Source organism: Aptenodytes patagonicus, chromosome 3, assembly GCF_965638725.1.
Source record: "Aptenodytes patagonicus chromosome 3, bAptPat1.pri.cur, whole genome shotgun sequence".
NCBI classification, from domain to species: domain Eukaryota; kingdom Metazoa; phylum Chordata; class Aves; order Sphenisciformes; family Spheniscidae; genus Aptenodytes; species Aptenodytes patagonicus.
Window position 1 is genome coordinate 126,325,654 of NC_134951.1, and position 19,665 is coordinate 126,345,318.

Consider the following 19,665-nt stretch of genomic DNA (forward strand, 5'->3'; position numbering starts at 1 on the left):
AAATCAATAGTTTAAATGTAAAACTTGGTCTCTGTGTGGAGTTGTTCCATGCCTGAAGTAATGACTTTCATAAACTATTTTCCATAATAATAAATGTTTTGTTTTGTCTGACAAATGAATATCTTCTAAACATCATCACCACAAGCACATATCCATAAAATCCTTAGTTACTCCGACTCACAAATTTTAGTTCCCTCTTTTTTGATGAGAGAAACCCCTTTAAGGCAAAAGAAGGACACACACCCCCAAACAAAAAAAACCCATTACTCAGTTAAAACAGCTGGCTGTGTAGTAATCATCAGAGGGCACAGAAACTGAAACTTCTGTAGCAGTTTCCTTTCAGCTCTGGTGGAAAATGGCAACTGTAAATCTAGTAGAGGAATCATTTGATAATGCTAATTTTAGTGGGGCGCACAATACAGTAATGCACTCACTGTTACAAATTATTCAATGTTTCCCTGTTGGAACACAAATCTTTTTTCAAAAGAACTTATAAAACACTGAAGACTTTCTATATGCATTGCTGTCAAACTCTGGAGCCTGTTCCCTCCCAAATCATAAGGATGACTAAAACCAAAAAGATTTATCTATTTTAAACAAGCGCCCTCTGGGGATTCCTTTTGTTCATTTTCTGTACTTTTAAAGGCTCAATTGAGAAGCGTAACAGTAAGAAATCCACTCCCTAAAATGAAAGCTGAGCTTCTGGTACATTCTTCTGAAGTCGCGTTGCAGACTCCAGGACTGGAAGGAAAGCACAAGCCATCTCAAGACTTGCTGATACGAGCTAGGATACAAACAAAATTTACAGTCTTCATGTAAGTAGCAAAAAACACAGCTCACGCACAAATTGTTATAGTATCTCTTACAAGATGAGAAAGTAGCGCTCTCAGCACACACAGGTGGTGAATGACTATATTTAATAAACTTCAATCACCAAATATTTAAATGTTTCACATATCACTAACCCTTCATGTGCTTCAACTAAGACTACTTCTAGCCTTTAAAGAAAGCAGAAAGGCAGAGCATTTATTGGGAGAACAGTAAATGGTGAAGAAAGCTGGGTGAAGGCAGGCAGGAAGCTGCAGTTTCACAGCAGCGGTTCTCCCATGGGGGAACGCACGACGGAGTGATTCCCCCTGCACACTTTCTGTCCAGCTCCAGTAAATCACTAAGTGCTGGTACCACCTTAACCCTGTTCAGAACCGGCGGGATTCTCAAAAGCATCTAAGGCAATTTGAAGAGGTACTGCTGAAAGCAGTCCTGAGGCCTTTCTTGCTCCTACACACTGCTCAAGCTGTGGAGTAAATCCATAAATTTATTTTCAACTGCCTTCTTAACTGCAAAAAGGGATGAAATCCAGCATGCATGGGGAAAATAACCTGAAAGAGTAAAATCAGGATTACACTCGTGAAATCTGAGGATGAGAAGCTCAGGCATTGGTTCAGTGGAGAAACAGGTATGCTGGTGATTCAGTCTTGCACTGCATTCACATGTAAATGCAAATTCTCTATGGTCAGAGAGGAATGACACGGTAAGTTCCATACTTTATTCCAGCTGCAGAATGACTCACCTGAAACAGGTCTCCAAGGTATATATAAAGTACACACGCACAGATTCCTGGTTATGGCATGAAAAATATTGTTGGCTCCCTAAGATCTCACCCTGGCAGCAGCTCACAATCTGCAGCTGAGAGAAACCTTACTGATTTCTGTATGTCATGAAGCAAGGTAAAGCCCAACCAAACAAAAAACCCCACAAAAACCCCAGCAATATGAGGATGGGGAGTATATATCGCTTCTGTTTCCACACTTCAGAAAGCCTATCTGAGGCAGTGAAAACTGACAGACTGAACAGAAGCACTGTGTGCCGTGGTCATGCCAAAAGCGTGAGCTGATAAATGATTCAGCATTCAAGACCCAGTGATCACTCGGAATTGATTCACACACTTCTGACACATTATTTCACTATCATTTTGCTCCTCCTCAGCCAAGCAGCACACTTTCAGTGTTGAAAAGAAACCAGCAGTCAATACATTTTTACATTTTTCTGTGTGGAGAAACAATATTTGCCCTGAAGAGTGACAGATGAAATATTCCTGAGTAGGTTTAAAATACCTTCCAATATCTCTCCTGCAAACACAATGCCTAGGGGTTGAACATCTAAATAACCAGGGATAATCCTCATTCCTGCTAATGATCCTTTTAAGAATCAGATTAACTTTGTTTTAAATTCCTGCTCATGACCAAAGGAGTTGAGAGCTATCTTCCTTAATGAAAGGACTTCCAGCAATCAAACTCTACGCATATAAACACAATTGGCTTCGTATAAACATAACTGGAAAGTTAATAACAAACATGCAAGAAGGTTGTGTTTTACGTTTTCCTGTGCTTAACTCCATCAGTGGAGAGTTAGAGAAAACAAATTGAAAAAAAGAAAGGAGTGTTCTGGTGCGAGTGAAAGTTGGTGCTTTTTCTGTGTGGCAGTATTGTTTGCTTTTTTTTCCTTAAAGGAAGGCACTAGAAGACAAAAAAAAAGCCCCAACAACTCATGCTTCAAGCGCGGGAGACATGCTTCCAAGCTGTAGCTAGCAGAGAAGCCACACCTAACACCTATAACATAACCAAATCCAGTAATGAGTATTTTTCCACATCTTCTTGCACACAGGTAAATCTAGAAACATATTTCCATGGCAAGTTCATGTCTCAGATGGACAAGAATTATTTCTTCACGCTTCAAAAATGGTATCCTGATGTATCATTATAAGCTGTGCTGACTACCAATCTTAATACTATAGGAAAACACCTCCATCCTGCTCCTCTAACACCCTGGATCAAAAACATCTTTAAGAATAACAAGAAGATAATAATTTAAGATTATTGCTAAGGGTATAGTATCTACCTTTTATCACAGAAAACGGAAATGGAAGATGAAATTCAGAAATACAGATGATATGTTTAGGGTTTGAATGGAACAAATATCCCATCACACTCTCCGAAGGTACTAATTTTCTTTTTCACTCTCCAGTGCTTCAAATCTAATCCCAAGCATCAGGGATAAGGGTAACATTGCACACACCGTTACTCAGTTTTTAAATAGTTAATAAAACGATGAGTGTCTGGTCCCTGTGGATGGGACCTGTCCAACTGGGCATGAGTAGCCTGTTCTCTGCTCATAGGAATTTAAAGGCTTGCACATTGTAGACATTCCCACGATAGCTGCTGTTTCCTACCTCAGTTCAGCACTTTTGTCTCCCACTCCCACTTACCAGGCAGAGAAGAGAAAAAGAGTAATTGACACATTGCTTATTGCCGTTCAAATCCATACGGCCTTCAATCTCAGCTCTCCTCCCGGCCACGTGCTATGGAGCTGTAACACAAACCAGCCCTTCCTCCCCGTCCTCCTGGTTCCAGACCCATCCGCAGACCCATTTTACACTGTGTAAAACCGGTTGTGGTGGCAATACCTGGTCCTTCAGCCCTGGCTGTGGTCTGCCCTGTTTCTCCCCCTTCGTGAGATTTGCTGCAGGGACATCCACAGGAGTATGGACCTGGGCACTGAGCCCAGTCCCCAGATGGCACAGACTATTACACCACGTAATCCCTTCTCCTCTGACTGCCATGATCGCCAAGAACCTCTTCCTGTGCAAGGTCCAAATACTGCAACTCTTCTCTTCCAACGATTCTGCTCATGCTTCGAAATCTCCTCTTAAAACACCTTTTTGCCCTCACGTTCCTCTTCCCTTCCACCTTTGCAGTAATATTCTCGCAATGTATTTGTGATGCATTTTACATGAAAGAAACCACCCCAGCTAAAGCCAACTACACCAGTGTGCTGTGTTGCTGTACCTTGAAGGATATTTCAGTTGTCATAGTGAATCCGTGTGTAATGACCGGCTCTTCTTCAGCTGTTCGTCCTTTCCAGCAGTCCAGCTCCACACAGCGGCAGCCTGACAAAAGCACTTGCCGATACATCTCCACCGATGAGTTACCGGCCAGCTGTCCAGCTGCGACAGCACAAGAACACGAAAAAAGGGAAGTCATTTTGGGCCTCGGGAATAAATACAAATAATCTAATAATAATTAGAGTTAACAGCATCTTTTACCCTCGGCTGAGAGGAATAACACTCAAAGGCGTACAAAAAGCATAAGAACGTAATGGAAATAACTTAGGCAGAGTCAGTGTCATGGTTTGGATTCTGCCCTCAGTTAAGCTGCTGTGAGTGAGGAGAAATAGCCGAACTGAAGCCAAATCGAGAACTTCCGATAGACAGCATCGAATCCATAAAACAAAACAAAACAAAATAAAATAAAATGGCTTAGTTCTAAAACACTTTGTTATCCTTTGACAAGCAATGTGAAATTCAGAGGCGACTCAGGATGGCAAGATCCCACTTTCTCATAACATGCAATGCAGTTTAATACAAGATAAAACAAACCTCCTGCACAGTCACTAATGGTACCATTACTAGGTCTCAAATCACTATTTAATACACTAATCACCGCACTGAGTTGGTCAGTTAAATTTCCTGATATGATACTGCATTATGTAGGGAGAAATTTAATTAAACTACCAGTTTCCAACAATGACATAATCTAAATCTAAAAATAAACAAGGAAAACTCAGCTTTTCCCAAACTCAGGCAGTATTAAAAAAAAAAAACCACAGGACCCCCCCCAAACCAACAAAGAAGTCCAGTTGTGTTCAGGGAATGATATCCAGCCAGGGTGTCTTCACCTGCTGCAACAGGTTTGATTCCAGTCACATGGATACAAATTTCTTGCAGCAGAAAGGTAAAGATAATGGAAGAATGGCTTAGTGCTTGTTTTAGATGTGAAGAAAATGGATGCAGTTTCCTGCTTTCTAGCAGGCTTCCTGGGAAGACCTTCCAGGATTTCTTGAAGGGAATTCACTTGCTTTTTAAGGAGGCAGTGAGCTCACTTACATTAAAGATTCTTCACTGATGGGGGTCATATAAGTACTTCATCCAGACTGGCATATAATATAATGCAGTTACTCTAATCATTTCATTGTCTCTGTGGTTCTGTGTTTAGGTTTTACGCTGGGAACTACACGTTTTGGTTTCCTGCACTAGATAGCATTGTCTGCTTTCTCTGTGTTTTTACCTTCCACTAAAAACTGTTACAGAAAACCCCTTCTATCTGAAAATTCCTGTTTACCGTTTGTGTCTGATACATGAGCTGGAGCAGTCATAAATACTGCACAAGGTATTAACATTACGCCTATTGAAATCCATTAAGATTTCTCAGCTCCTGCTGGAACCAATGGGAAATCTATGTTAATAACAGAAGAATTTGGCCAGTGCTGGAAGATTCTGGAAAATCTAAATGGAGTCAGCAAAGTGACAATGTGTCTCTCTTATTTTTACTTAACTTTTTCCTGTGTTTCCCCTTTGATTATAGCAGGTTATCTTTACTCACACAAAAGCCTCTTTGGTGCAATCCCAATGTCTGGGGTAAGCAGTGGCTCTTTTTCCTTGCAGGATGCAAACAAGCACGAGCATGAGTCAGGGTACCCCAGCACACGTTTCTGTATACTCATCCCTAAGCATCTGCTTATGAAAACTTGTCTCTCATTATATGGATCCGCTGAACTCTGCTGCCTAAAAAAACTACATTCACTTAGAAAGCTGTTTTCCTGTTGTCTTTCTTTTCCCTCAAAGCATATTGAATATGGATTAACAAACTATTTTACGATTAACAAACTCTACTATACTTCCTGAGACAGCACTGGCCATTATTATTGCTGAGCATTTTGGACTACGAGATCCCTAACCTTCAAAAGTGTTTAAGTAAATCATGACATGCATCACTTGCCATATGACACTTCTCCACACTACCTTATTAATAAGCCTCAGACGTTTTGGAAGGACTCCTGCTAAGGATAAGAGGATATTCAACCTCCAAAACATTCAATCTTCAGAAAGGCTCCCAGAATGCAAAATGATAGCAAACGTGTTAATAGTCTCAATAGCTTATTTTTCTGAAATATGGAATATTAGGAATGTTCCCTCAAATGTTTTTTGCATATATTTTATATAAACTTCTGTAGTGTGAGTCTCTGTTTGCATCTATTCCAAACTATCCCTTTAACAGATGCATTCTAAAATGTGCTAACACAGACACTAACGGGAAGACTTCCAGTATGATATTTTTAATATCCTGAGTACAGATCAATTTTTTAATACTGGAAATTGAAAGCATTATGTATTCCCTTCTAGAATACATAGAGCATCTACACTTATACCATAATATTTGTAGCCCATCACCCTATATAGGATAAGGAGAAACAGATTTTGACAAACCCTTGCTTTTCTAAAAATATAATTGGCCAAATCATACCTGACAGGACACTAAGCAAAATGAGCCTGTGCTAATTGATATAAGCTGAGGATATGACCCACGTTTCCCCACACGGATCAGTTCCACGCTTCTGTAACTTTAAGCTGCTCATTTCTCAGCAAGTGCATCCTTGCTGGATTCATTCATCACTGTTTTTCCAAGTGCAAGTTATTTGCAATACATGGACTTAAAATTTGTTTATGATTTTATGACATGTATCCTCCTAAAACTGGGGGATATTTGGATCCAGGTATTTGGAGTCACCTGACTCTTCACTACTCTAGAAACAGGGGCTGCTTCTGCCCCCTCGCCCACCCATGGCGCCACCTTCTCCCGGCATGAAGAAGTGCCTGTACACTCCCCTTGCCACGCATAAACACGAGTTGCTAAACCTCCTCTCTTCAGGCAAGTCCTGGAAAAGCACTCAGTGCTCTGGATCATACGCTGTAGTTTGCAGCGTGCAAACTCAGACCCTCGTACTGCTGGGAGTCTGCCTCCTGACTCCAGCAGCAACAGAAGGTGCTGGCGGCTACGGTTTTTTTTAGACACAGGACGTTTATCTGAATTTATTTTCCTTCCGAGCTATTTTGCCATGCACAGGACAAGCGAATTAGACCCCACACTGTGACATACTCTGCTACTGCCTGTATGGAAGTCCAAATAAGGCTCTCGCCCTATGGCTGTTATTTTTAACACTATACATTGGACCAAAGCAGGACATGCGGTCAGGCTTGCTCCAGCCAGCAGCAGGAATACACTTGCTGTCAGTATTGATTCAGGCCCACCCAAGCAGAAGATGCAGCGCTTGCGTATGCCAGGAGGGCTGGGGCTGGCCAGCCTCTGAGTTTGCATGTCGGCTCAGCCGCTAGCAGTGCCCGGGCAGCTCCCACGCTGCAGCCAGGCTACGTGACGGACACTATGTCCGTCAGAGGAACCGGCACGGGGTGCATGGGGTAACCTAGCTGTGGGTTCTAGGGGTTCTAGCTGTGGGACCCATTTGAGAAAGACACGCTGCATGACCAGCTGAGTCTATCCAGCTGCAGTGAGGGAGTGGAAGCCACTGGGACCTACTTACAGAGCCCTTCCCCTGCTGCTGGATCTCCGTATCTTTGTCTTACAGATTTCAGCTATTTGAAGATCTTCAAATGCTGCTATTGGAGTCAGAGAAGTTACCCAATCCTCAACACAGTTTTATCCTCCTTAAAGAGGGGGGGGGTGTTAGAAAATAACATATCTCTTATTTCAACATACTTCAACTGGTTGGCCTAAAGAGGCAAATAAGGCACAGAGGATCTTGAAAACTCACTAAGCAGCAGTGAATGAAATATACTTAAAGGAAACAAAACACTTTCATGATCTTGACTTCTCTTCTCTTCTTTAGAATCCAGTATCTGACCAAACAATATTTTTTTTTAACTCTGTGTTCACCTCTGCTGCTACCGGAGGCAAGCTTCCTCTAGAAATTTTGGTGTCAGCTGCTGATCTCTATTAGAATAATTAATTTTGCCTTCAGGAGACAATCAATACGACTTTTTCTTTCCCTTTTACAAGGTTTCCGCTCACTTTTGAAAGTAGAAACTCCCTCACTTATGGCTTCAGAAAGAGGGAACCGGCATGGGTGAAGAAGGTAAGGGGGGGGGCAGGTACCCCTTAGGACAACAAAAAGATAAACTGACGTTTAATAGTGCTAGTAGGAACACTCAGCTGTCAAAGTTAGAGCAGTCACGTAAAACATGACAAAGCAGGAGACCCAAGGTATTTTTACTCAGAGTCTGCTTAATTGAGTAGTCGTCTTCTCACAAAAGCTGAACTGCCTCAGAGGAAGATGCAAGAGAGAGTCAGGCAGATGAGAATCACCACCTTATTGAAGCTATTTTTTATATATAGGATTTTTTTATACAGGGTATTTTTCATATATAGGATTTATTTTGAGAGCAGGGCACTGAACTGGTATCTCAGAAAGTTCCACCTAAGACCTTCCATACAGATCATCTTTCCACTTTGTGAAGCAACAACAGCTTTCCCTCCACCGATTTATTTTTTTAATGGCTATGTCAATTCGACAATGTAACTGTGGAAGCTGCTTCCACAGTTGCACTGAATTGGCCTCGGGGAACAGATAGGGGTCTGTAGCTTCCTTCCTGTGAGGTGAAGTCATCGTGTTCAAATTAACTTCATTTCTGAAAACTCAGCCCTTTTTCTCAGTGTTACACAAGCTTTTATGATATTCTGAAGGGGAATCATGAAAAATAACGACAGCTGGAAGGTAAAAATACCTCCAGAAACTGCTGATGAACGGAAGAACTGCACAATAACCACTGCTCCTCCTTTTTACCCGTTAGCCCTCATGCTAAGATAAACCATGACCCCAGTGCCAGGAAGAACCTCATTAGAGGTTAGATTGCTGGATAGGATTAGCTGGGTCTGCCGGTGGGACAACAGCTACGGCTCCTCCTCAGCTCAGCTTCTCTCTGCTGCAAGAGCTCCCGGAGCTCTCTTACCCTCTAGTCCATCAGGAAGGACGTGGTGGGGCTGGAAGAGAGCAGAGCCTTGGGTCTTGCCAGCTGATCACCTGAGCTCAGCGCAGCTCGAGAGGCACGAAGCAGCCAGCCAAAAACTGCTCTTGGTGGTACGACAAACCCATGCTCAGAGCAGGCATTGCCCAGCTTTCCTTCCCTTCCATATGATGCTGTCATCTTGGAAACTGTGAAGATACTGTCTTGGAGGCTTTGAAGGTGAAGAAGGCTTCAAGGAAGTGTCGAATGCAGAAAATAAGCAGCAACAGTTAGGACTGAGGAATCGCTGAGAACAGAAAAGCTGAAGGACGGTAGAGGAGAGGCCACAGCAGGAATAAAGAAGAGGAGAACATGCCCTCATGAGATATTTTTCTAGAAACAACTGAAAGTACTGGACTGTGAGCAGGGAAGCAGGTGCTGAGGGTGAGTGGTATAGTCCCATGTTGGCTATATGCGCTAAACTGATAGCTCTGCAACCTTCTGCTGCTATTATTTTTCCTTTCAGCCAAAGACAAAACACTCATTAAAGGCTTGTGATTTTCAAATTTTGCATTTCACATATACAACAGCAAGTTGCATAGCCATCAAAGTGTGCAATGCTGATAATGATACGTAATCATTTGTCTTTGACTTTGGGTGCTGCTGAGAGAAATGCTGCAAAGTCACTCCCCACTGTGACAACAGCAGTAACCTGAGGTGAGACTAGTGAGAAACCAGAAAAAGGCAGGGTTGCACATTAAGGGTTCAAAGGAATAAATAAATAAATACGATACCAGTGAGAAAAAAGATGAGAGACAGTAAAAAGAAGTTTCCAAAAGATGACATTTCTTTAAGCTAGCCTAGGTTAACTATAAATCACTTCTTTCTTCATGGATTTTTACCTTTGTTCTTAAAAATTACATTTCCCTAAGAAAAAGAAAACAGTAACACTTCTAAATAAATAATCAGGACTTGATGTACTGCCAAGGGTTTCTACTAAAGGCTAGGAAAATTATCAGGGTAATTAAAAATAAATTCAGAGTGTGCACATGTTTCTTTTTATGTTATAATGTTGTTTCTTTGCACATGCTTTTTCTGGGTTTAAAAAACTAACAAAGGGAGAGATAATTGGTAGGGCACTAAGCACAGTAATCATAAAGTCTTGCTAGACTGAACGGTTTTCTTATTGTCCTAATAATTATTACATGACTAGTTGCTATTTCACAGTTCCAGTGAGGGCAGCGGTGCTACCAAAGCTTCCCTTCCAAAGCCATGAGCACTTGAGCAGACTCTTTGAAATCTTCTTGGGAAAAAGAACAGTCTGCCACCATTAATTTTACAGGTTTCAGCTCAACTATGTCCTTGTTGGAAGAAAGCAAATGGCAATGTGATTGCTGTATCTGGTCTAGCCTCAAAGCAAAATCTAAAGCTGTCAGTTTTTGTAATACGCGGATAAAAATCACATCATTAATCCCATTGTCAGCCAGCTGCCACACACTTACTGAACATAATGAACCCACTAAAAGGGAAGGGCATGTGTTTTGTGCTTCTAAATGTGAAAATACACCCTTGGAAATGGGATTTGAAAGAAACTAAAACTTATTTTGCACTATCCCCCGAGTTAACTCTGATTTACTCCTCCCAATTTACTAAGCCAGGAATATTATGTTAAATTAAGACTGAGGATCATACTTCCGAATGTAGTTTCTGAAATTATTTAGAAATGCAGGCAAAGAAATCTATAGATGCAATCTGAGATGCAGACTTTGACATACAAGTCAAAGCGAATTTGGAAAGTTTCAAGGTAAACTTTCTTTCTCCTAAAATAATTAAGTATGTTAGGTCATTTGTTGTGCAGTTAAAAATTTACAATGGGTTGGACTAATCATGCATTTCCATCCTTAATTCTTTGTTCTTTGGCTTCTGCGCTTCTAGACCTTTAGAACGTGACTCTGTCCTGATCAGCCCTGATAAAAATCTGTGGTATGGTACTGGCTATAAATTCATGCTGGTAGAGGGGAGAGCAGTATTTTATCTCTTCAGACCAACTTTAAACTGCACCATCTGTCCTCCCTGTGGGCCTATGCTTCCCACATTTGTACAACAGCTTTACTGTGTTCTTCCAGAGAATCTGTATAAAGCTGCAGCATTTGGCTTAAGCGGGTCCTAATCCTCACTGGCAGAACAAAGTCCACACTGGAGGTAAGAGGCCTGCAAAATATCATAATTAAAAATTGCTTTTGCTTTGGACATGTCTGCGCTCTTCCAAAGAGCATAAATTTCTGCATATTGGAATCGTAACTTAAAAGCGGCCACACTGATTTTCATTTCTTTTAATTCAGAGGAACAAAATAGCTGTCAAGCCGAATGCTTATATGACAAGTTTTAGCACAAAACACATTTTACAGCCAAGATATAAACCTGTGAATAATGGTGTCTAATGGAAACAATGACAGTTCATTCACTTTATGAAAGCACTAGAAGGTGCTGTAGAAAGTGCTATAACAAACACAAAACAGATGAAAGTAACTACCACACGGTCTGTTGAAACTGGGCATCACCACCGCATGGTTTTGTTTATGTTTTGGCATACTGGCATTCTGAAGAACTTGGTCAGTCAAGGTAACTCTGTTAATAACATTGAAAGGCCTACATTATCCATAGGCCACTTTTTTAGCAAGCAATGTAGCACTATTTTTTTTTACATAATGCTAAGACATTAGCAAACATGACAAGACAAAGCAAACATCCAAACAAACAGAACACCCTGTGCACATCTGCTTCCCAAAAATGTTTGTTCTTACATAAACTAAACTAAAATTGTGAATTTACAATTATCTTCTCACAAGTTAACAGCATCTTAGACCAGAAAATGAGTGCCGAAAGCTGGGCTCCTAAACTGTCTTAGTTTTTTTTGAATCTTAAAGCATTGTTAACTTTGCTGTGCAAACTATACAGTTCGGGACTCATTAACTATAATTCAAATTAACAGGAGCTTCTGCGTGCTCAGCCTTTCTAAAAACATGACAGCACCTAAAAATTTCAGCTCAGACATTAGATATAGTCAGAGACCAGATTTCCATTCCTTGCAGATATGAATGGACTGTCAGAAAGCTATGTGCCATGTTGGGACCTCTCTAATCTCTAAATCAAAGCAAATTTCATGGAGCTCAACAAAGTGTCAGATTTAACGTTAAGGGGCAAATTTATTAGCTACAGAGATGCTTCGCATACTTGTTTGGCTATCCTTGGTTGTCATAAGTACATCGTTCCCCCTCCTCCCCAGACAAAGGACCTTAATCTGGAATCCTATCTAAGTGGAGGGAAACTTTCCAGGGACTTGACTGGGCTTCAGGCCAGACCTTATCTGAACAATGCAACTGCTGCTCACCTGTTAATAAAGGTATATGTGATGTATGTGTGTAGCAGCTAGAACAACAATCAAGTGCTACCCTTCCTTCCCTGAAGACTAAGCTCCATCATCATTTACTGCTGATGCTTTTACTATATTTTATGGTATCACTGCAAATATGCTATGAATTTTTGAAAGATAAGAAATTGGATCGCTCCAACACTGTACCTGTGAGGTAGGTGTTGTGTGAGGAATTGATGAAATAGTGTGATAGTGGTTGAGACATATCTTCATTTAAATCCAGTTTCTCAGGTGGAACAACGCCGTTTTCTTCTCCACTCAGATATCGCATAAATCCATCCACTGATATCTGTCCTGAGAGAAACACAGATCCAGGGAAAGCACCGGTTAATTTCAAGTACAGATTTTGCAACGTACAGATGTTATGTTCAATATACACTTACATAAAGGCGTGTGTGAAAGACCATATAATCATCAGACTGGCCTTCATCTAGTTATTCATATATTCTTTTGTTACTATTACCTCATTTTCAGCCATATAAGTTGCAGGTAATACACATCCCTTTACCTCTACCAAAGATAAATCATTTCATTATCAGTGTCTACAGATAATCACGGGCACAGGGGAATCAGAATTACAGAGGGCTATAAGCACAGAGAAAATAAATCAAAGCCTATCAAGGAAGGTGATCTGGGGACAAAGGAAAGCATGCTTTCCAGAGAAAACCAAGAAACCAGCAAACAGAGCGCCATGCAAAGAAACAGGTAACTTTGACCTCTTTTGAATATGTTTCAGTGTGTGTATATACGAATGCAACCAAACTGCAAAGCAAAGCAAACCAAACCAAACTAAATGAACCACCTTTCAAGCGGGAACTAAGCTTTGCTTTGCAATTCTTACATTTGTCTTCCAATTCATATCTCACTGGAGTGCCAGCATAAATGATCATTTCATATGCTGCTGGCAAATTAGAAAGCTGAGTCCTGTCCTCAGCTTAAACATCACCATTGATCTCAGTGGAGCTGTGCTTATTACGTCAGGACAAATTTCTCTGACAAGCCTTCTGCATAAAGCTGACTTTAGGGTTAGTGTCGATTGTGCATTTAGAGATATTGAAGATTAATGCTTAACCAAACGAATTTGAGACATTTTTCTTTGCCTGCTATTTTTGTTATTTTGTCTAGATTTCATCTGTAGATTTACTCAACCACTTAGCTTTAGTTAATTCAGTTACTGCCTATAGTAAAACAGATCTTCTGTATCTCTGAAGAACCTCGAAGCAGCTACGTGCCTGGTGACTCCCAACAATGAGAACTTCTTACCTCTTGTCCCCAACCCAAAATATTCTGCATAGTATCTCTGTTGAAAAAAAACCTTAGTCGACTGACAATGGCATTGAAAACTGGAAGACTTCAGCTCTACTCCTAACTCTGTTGCTCTCTCCTTTTAGGGTCAATCCCTTTTTATCCTAAACCATATAAACTTACTCATATTTTTCTAGTATATGAAAACGTAATGGGTAACCCTGCAGCATTTTTGTAAAGTTTGTAACCACACGATGCAAATACAGTAACTAAAGCATTTACTTAAAATCTGTGCTTGGACCCTGGGCTTTGGCTCTTGATCAGAGAGGGAAAAAACGTAACGGTCTTAAGTTCAGATGCCTCATTTTCCTAACAACCCAAGACGGTGGCACTAAATGAACCTATTCATATGACAAGAAATGTAGTGACAATACAGAGCAATGCAATTATCATTCATTCTTATGACAACAATTGTAAGATGGTTGGAAGGAAAAACATCAAGTCCATCCACTATTTTAAGACTGTAATCTGAGTGCAATCTTGTCAGGCTCCACAGCTGCTTTGTTATAGGGTAATTAATCATCCACAGACAGAGGCCTATGTACTTTCCTTTTCACAAGAAAAAATGTAAGATAGAGAAAATTAGGAAAAAAAAAAACCCCTGCTGAGGTTTTTCATGAAACTAAAGACTTATGAACATCCTATCTGCTGCGTGAATCTACCAGAGAGACATTATGAATGTAAAGAGTATCAGGCGCTATCATGGAGTTAGCTTGAGCTAAAATCCACTGAAGAGAAACACTCTGCACCAACTTCACTGGGATATAGATATGGTCTGTGGTGTACATTCACAACACACAAGCAATATCATACAGGAAAAAATGGGTAAGATCTGAATGGGATTGCCACACGGGCAACCAGCAAAGCCATGTCACGTTATAGTGATTTGCAACTTCTGATGCTTGAGATAGCTCATCCAGAGTCATCTTCAGTATCTCCATGTTGTTTTGAATGTTTGAATGTGCTCCTTTCAGCCAGACTAGGAAGTTTAAAGTTGCTTTGTCATTCCTGCTCCAGGCTAAAATGAAACATAGTAGTTTTCACACACCCAGTTCCTCAAAAAAACCCGTGGCATCATAATCACACCGTGTTCAGAAAGAAAGGCTTCCATTTTGTTACACAGATACTCAGGTCGATTCATGTAGACATAGTATTCAAGCATCTCAAAGCGATCTCTGTGTTTAATCCTCAGAGTATACCTGAAAAACAGGGTCCTTGCAGTCCTTGTTTTTCAGATGGAGACCTGAAGCTGAGGATAAATTAACTGACTGGACAATACCCCATGGAAAACCTGTGGGTTAACCTGGGAGTTGAACTGCACAATCTCTTGAAGCCTGTTTGGGCGCCTTACTCACTTGAGCACCTTTGGGATGAAAGGAAGCAAGGCTCAGGCCTCCATTTCCTCCCTTCTCTCTATTTTGTGGTTCATTCTGCTGCTTTGCTTCCTTCCACACTGAAGTAAGACAAGGTCTGCAGAGTGGTCCTTCTGTGTGTTGCCGCTGGCATTAACATAAATCACAGCAAGTATTATTCATACGTATAATTACATAGTTTCTGAGTTACACAGTTATCTGAGCTTATGGCTGTAGAATGTTATTTTCCCCATCATAATTAAGCAGTCAGCATTTCAGAAAGTGAAGCAATTTGCAAGTTCAATTACAGCCGATATTGCACCAGTGAGAGTTTGACTGTGGAACGGAGATGGCAGATGTCAAAGGGACTTTGTATCCTGAATATTAAAGAGTAGATTGTTTGTGATTAACGTCAATGATATGCTGAGGCCAACTGCAGTGAGGATGATCCTCGGTGGACAGTCATCCAAAATGAAATGGCCTCAATTTATTGGTAAGATTTGTTCTCTGTTTTCTTAAGCATATTACAAATTTACTGCAGACATTGCCAAGAAAAAACAATTTGTGATCGGTTCTTTCCATTACAGCTGTCACCTTTTATCTTCAGATATGTATTAGGAAGATTTAATGATTTGATTAGATATAAAAAGTTAGAGGGGAAAAAAACCACAGCAGGCAAAAACACAGGGACAAGACAGATTCACTTTTTTTTTTCTTTTTTTTTTGCTCGCACATAATTGTCTTAAAATCATCTGAACCCTAGGTCTTTGATGAAACTTCCAAAATAACCGGTGTGCTTTATATACTTAAAATTGTGGAGTTAACTGGCTTGTCTTTTTCACTCACCGTTGCCGTGTTAAATTTGATGTCACTTATTAGAACAGGGGCAGACCCAAAGCTCACTAGTGTTTGTTGAAATGCTACCATCAACTTCAATAACATTTGGGTCAAGACCTTACTAAATAATCTTAAGTGCAATGCAAAGAAAGACGAGACTCCAGACAACTCTTTTAGCTATGCTGGCAAAGGCATATCGAGAAGGGCAAACACAGACGTAACCGTAACAGAAGGTATGACAACAGCTGCAGTACTCAGTGAAGATGCTTTCCCTCCGTGGGGTTTGGAGTTTACCAGCACAAGAAATTTATTTTTTTTCCTCTCAAGTATCTCTTCTCTAATTTATCTGATTAATTAGAATTTCTCAGTAGTGCTCAGGTCACTCAGCAGTGCTTTATTAAAACACTTAAACAGCACAAACATAAAAATGCCTCCTTTTTCCTGTGGTGTCTGGCCTATTTACATGTCCAACACTTAACGCCTTCCCACAGTGCCACTGGAACGCCTTCTCCTATACAGGGCAACGCCTGCCCCGGGCCTGCAGCTCCTCCTCTTCCTCCTCTCCCCTTGGGGCTCGCAGGGCTGCTCCTCGTGCTTTCCCCCCCTCCCTCCTCACCGCCGGCAGCATTTTGCCCTTTCTTAAACCCGCTTCTCCCGAGGTGCCGCCAGCGTGGCCGAGGGGCCGGGCTGCGCCCTGTGGTGGGGCCGCTGGAGCTGGCCAGAACCGGCTGGAACCGGTGCAGGGCAGCCCCGGCCTCTCCTCACAGAAGCCCCGCCGCCAGCGCCTGGGCGCTGACAGCCAATTCGACACGAAAGCGAAAATTAAGGATATTCTAATCAACTGTTCCGTTTTCAACTTAATGCAAATCCACTCCTGCTCACAGGACGAGTGCTGTCTCAGCGCAACTTGCCAAGAAGCGACCGCATAATGTGCCACAGCTGGATGACTCGCAAAGTTTGTCAAAACCACCCAGCTCCTACACAGAACGGAAGATGCTCAGATGTTGTTTTTGATGATTAACACGGGTATTTTTTTCTTCTCTGGACTCACTAGGCTGAAGAAATTTGTGATGAATGTCAGCTGCGGGATATTTGATTGTCAAAGCACACACAAGTGACTGGCTAAAGTTTTGTGCAAGCCAAATAAGTAACAGATCAATTTTCATGTTTTTATTGTGCAATGGAACAGGTCTGTAAAATAAAAGAGCAAGTATTGAGGAGAAATATGAAAGCATCTAATGTATTCTTAATCACAGACATTCCCAATACCTCAAAATTATAAATCTGTAGCTGAACACTTGTCTATAAATTATATACAATATAAACTTTTATGTGATTCTAAAAACATATCTGAATTAAAAACTTACAAGAGCTAGAGGCATTGGAAAAGTCTGGAAATGCCTTTACACGCCCCTCTCCATATTTATACATCTACATACCTTCCAAAATACGTTCTCCAAACAGGAAGGAAGCTTCTAAAAGTAAAGGGACCTTGACTCCTCCACGTCTTTTGAACATTTTACCCCTTACCTTCTAGGTGTGAAATGCACGGCAAAGCACCCTCGCAGTCAGGACTGCCCGCTTGCCCACACAAATTGTTATTCACACTATGAAGTTCCCATGTCATCGTTTCACAAGACAAATCTAGTCCAAACTCAGACAGACCTACTCGAATCAGGTTCTGGCTTTATCCCTGCGCTACTTTTCTGCACTGTGGATTTAAGCTCTGCTTGCACTATAGGTGCATGTGCGGCATGCCCGCAAATACCCTTCTCCCCTTCACTTTTAATTTGGAAGCTGAACTTCATCTGCCAGTTGCTTGGGGGGGGGGAGTTCGTCGGCAATTGTCCCACCTGCTACCTCCAAACCTCATCCTTTATCGCAGAAAGGAAGAGGAAACCCATATAGGGGACTCCAAAAATGTCCCCAGCGTTCAGTGTTTCACCTGCAGCAAAGCGTGAAGCAGCCCATAAGCAAGAGGTTCCACAGGACACCTCGAATGGCGGCTCCATATGACCTGCTTGGTGGTGAAATTCATGGAGAGATCAAAGAACCACCACCAGATTGACAGTGAAGCAAAGTCAACCAAATCTGACTTTTTTTTCACTAAAATTTGGTAGGAAGGAGAAATAATTTCCTACTAGAAGAGTAGTATATGTAATAGGGATGCTGAGAGATTCTGTTGAATTTCCCAGGCTGCAATCAGCTTCATTACATGAAACATGTGAAGTGTTTGTGCAGCAGCTTGATCTTTTTCTGCATCCCTGGCTCCACGTGATTGCTCCAAAATGGTTACAAGGAAGAAAAAAAAAAAAAAAAAAAATGAAGTGGGAAGCTCTGAGTATTTCACAATATTTTCTTATTAGCTACAGCTACATGATCCCATACCTTTCAAGATCTATTACGTTGGATCAAAGGCGTAAATGTTCCTGGGTGGCAGTTTAAAGAAAAGCACACAAAAATGTAACTGTTACTTTGCCCGTAAGAAACAGGGCTCCTTTGTGGTCAACATTTGTCAGCTCTAATGACAACAGAAGTCACTTCCATCATCCCAAATTCTTTTTCTTGGAAGCTGTATCCAGGCAGGTGTCATACTGCTGGCAGAGGACCTATTGAAAATTCACAAAATCTACAGGGGTAATGAAGTGAATCCTCTCTTCTACGGTTCTTGGATATTGTCGATATTCATCAATCAAAATGTTTTCTTCTGCAGTTTATGAGATCTGGAATCTCCCCATTCCTGGGAGATGGTGTTTGCAAATTTGCCATGCAAGAGGAATTCCAGCCAGTCAGTTGAACTGGTCGATAGGATAGACTGTACTTTGTGAATACACTTCTCGGAGGCTCCTCCATCTGAAGACTTAATGCATTATCACAAAGCTCTTCACAATCCTCTTTGACTAGACCTAGAGAACCTAGCACATTTTTCTCATCAGGGCCTGTGACAGTCCTTGTGCAGGACCAGGGCATTACGCAGTTACCTGTGCAAGCGCAGTCATAGATAATGGCCTCATGTAAAACCGTTCTCGTGCAGTTTCCAGGGCTGGCAAAAGCATAGGCTGCTTTTGACACAACAATCCTTCTCCTGCTGCTTAATGAGACATAGGTAACTCGACAAGGTCCTGCTTTCCCAACCCCTCTAGTGTGCCAGCATGACCGGCATATTGTTCTGGATGTAGAAATGCTCATGGGTCCCTGGGAGCTTGCCAGCTCATCAACTTGACGATGTAAACAAACCCCTGCTCACTCAACACCTGCAGCACTGTGCCAAGCACAAGATAAGAGAGGTGAGGGTTCAAAGTAGGGCTTGAGCTTCTAAAAGAAGCTTCTTCACCAGTTCAGTGCCCTCTGCAGAGGCCCAGGATAAAGGTCAAAACCCCAGCGGTGTCTGGAGGAAATATAAAAGTACAGCTAATCCTGCAAACTTCTCAACCCAACTGCTCGATCTGAACTTCATCCCTCTTATTTAAACCAGTGAGCTGTATGCGCAGCTACTCGACTTTCCCCTGCCCTCCAGCATGCTCCTGTCTGCCTAACCTGCTCCCAGGAGCCTTCCAGTCCTTTGGGCAAAGTCTTGGGACAGACTAGGACACAAAACAAGAGAGGCACAACTGACAGCTGAAAAGACCACTTATCTGCACACTTTTCTTTGCGCTTGAATCTTGCAATTTTAACATCAGCCTTTGCTTGTCCCTTAAAATTTGTGGACGTTTTGTAAGACAAAATGTGCATTTGCTTGTAAGCAGTCAACAGGTTTGGCTGCATGGATCTTAAACATTTCTTTCGATATATTTGCAAACTTAGTAGAGCCTTCCGTTTGTTTACGCCCATGCTGTTATCCACTCAGTTACAGCGGAACTGGAAGGCAAAATTGTGCCAAGAGA

General features: G+C 41.5%; 1 protein-coding gene across 3 annotated transcripts in view; it reads right to left on the reverse strand.

Moving 5' to 3' along the window:
* Positions 1-19,665, reverse strand: part of PLCB1 (phospholipase C beta 1) — a 412,203-nt gene that overhangs the window by 111,143 nt on the left and 281,395 nt on the right. For all 3 annotated transcript variants that reach the window (XM_076335119.1, XM_076335120.1, XM_076335121.1), the window contains exons 10-11: positions 12,435-12,581; positions 3,846-4,003 (exon numbers count right to left, since the gene is read on the reverse strand). In XM_076335119.1, the coding sequence (XP_076191234.1) occupies positions 3,846-4,003; positions 12,435-12,581 (305 nt within the window). The remainder of the gene's footprint in view (positions 1-3,845; positions 4,004-12,434; positions 12,582-19,665) is intronic.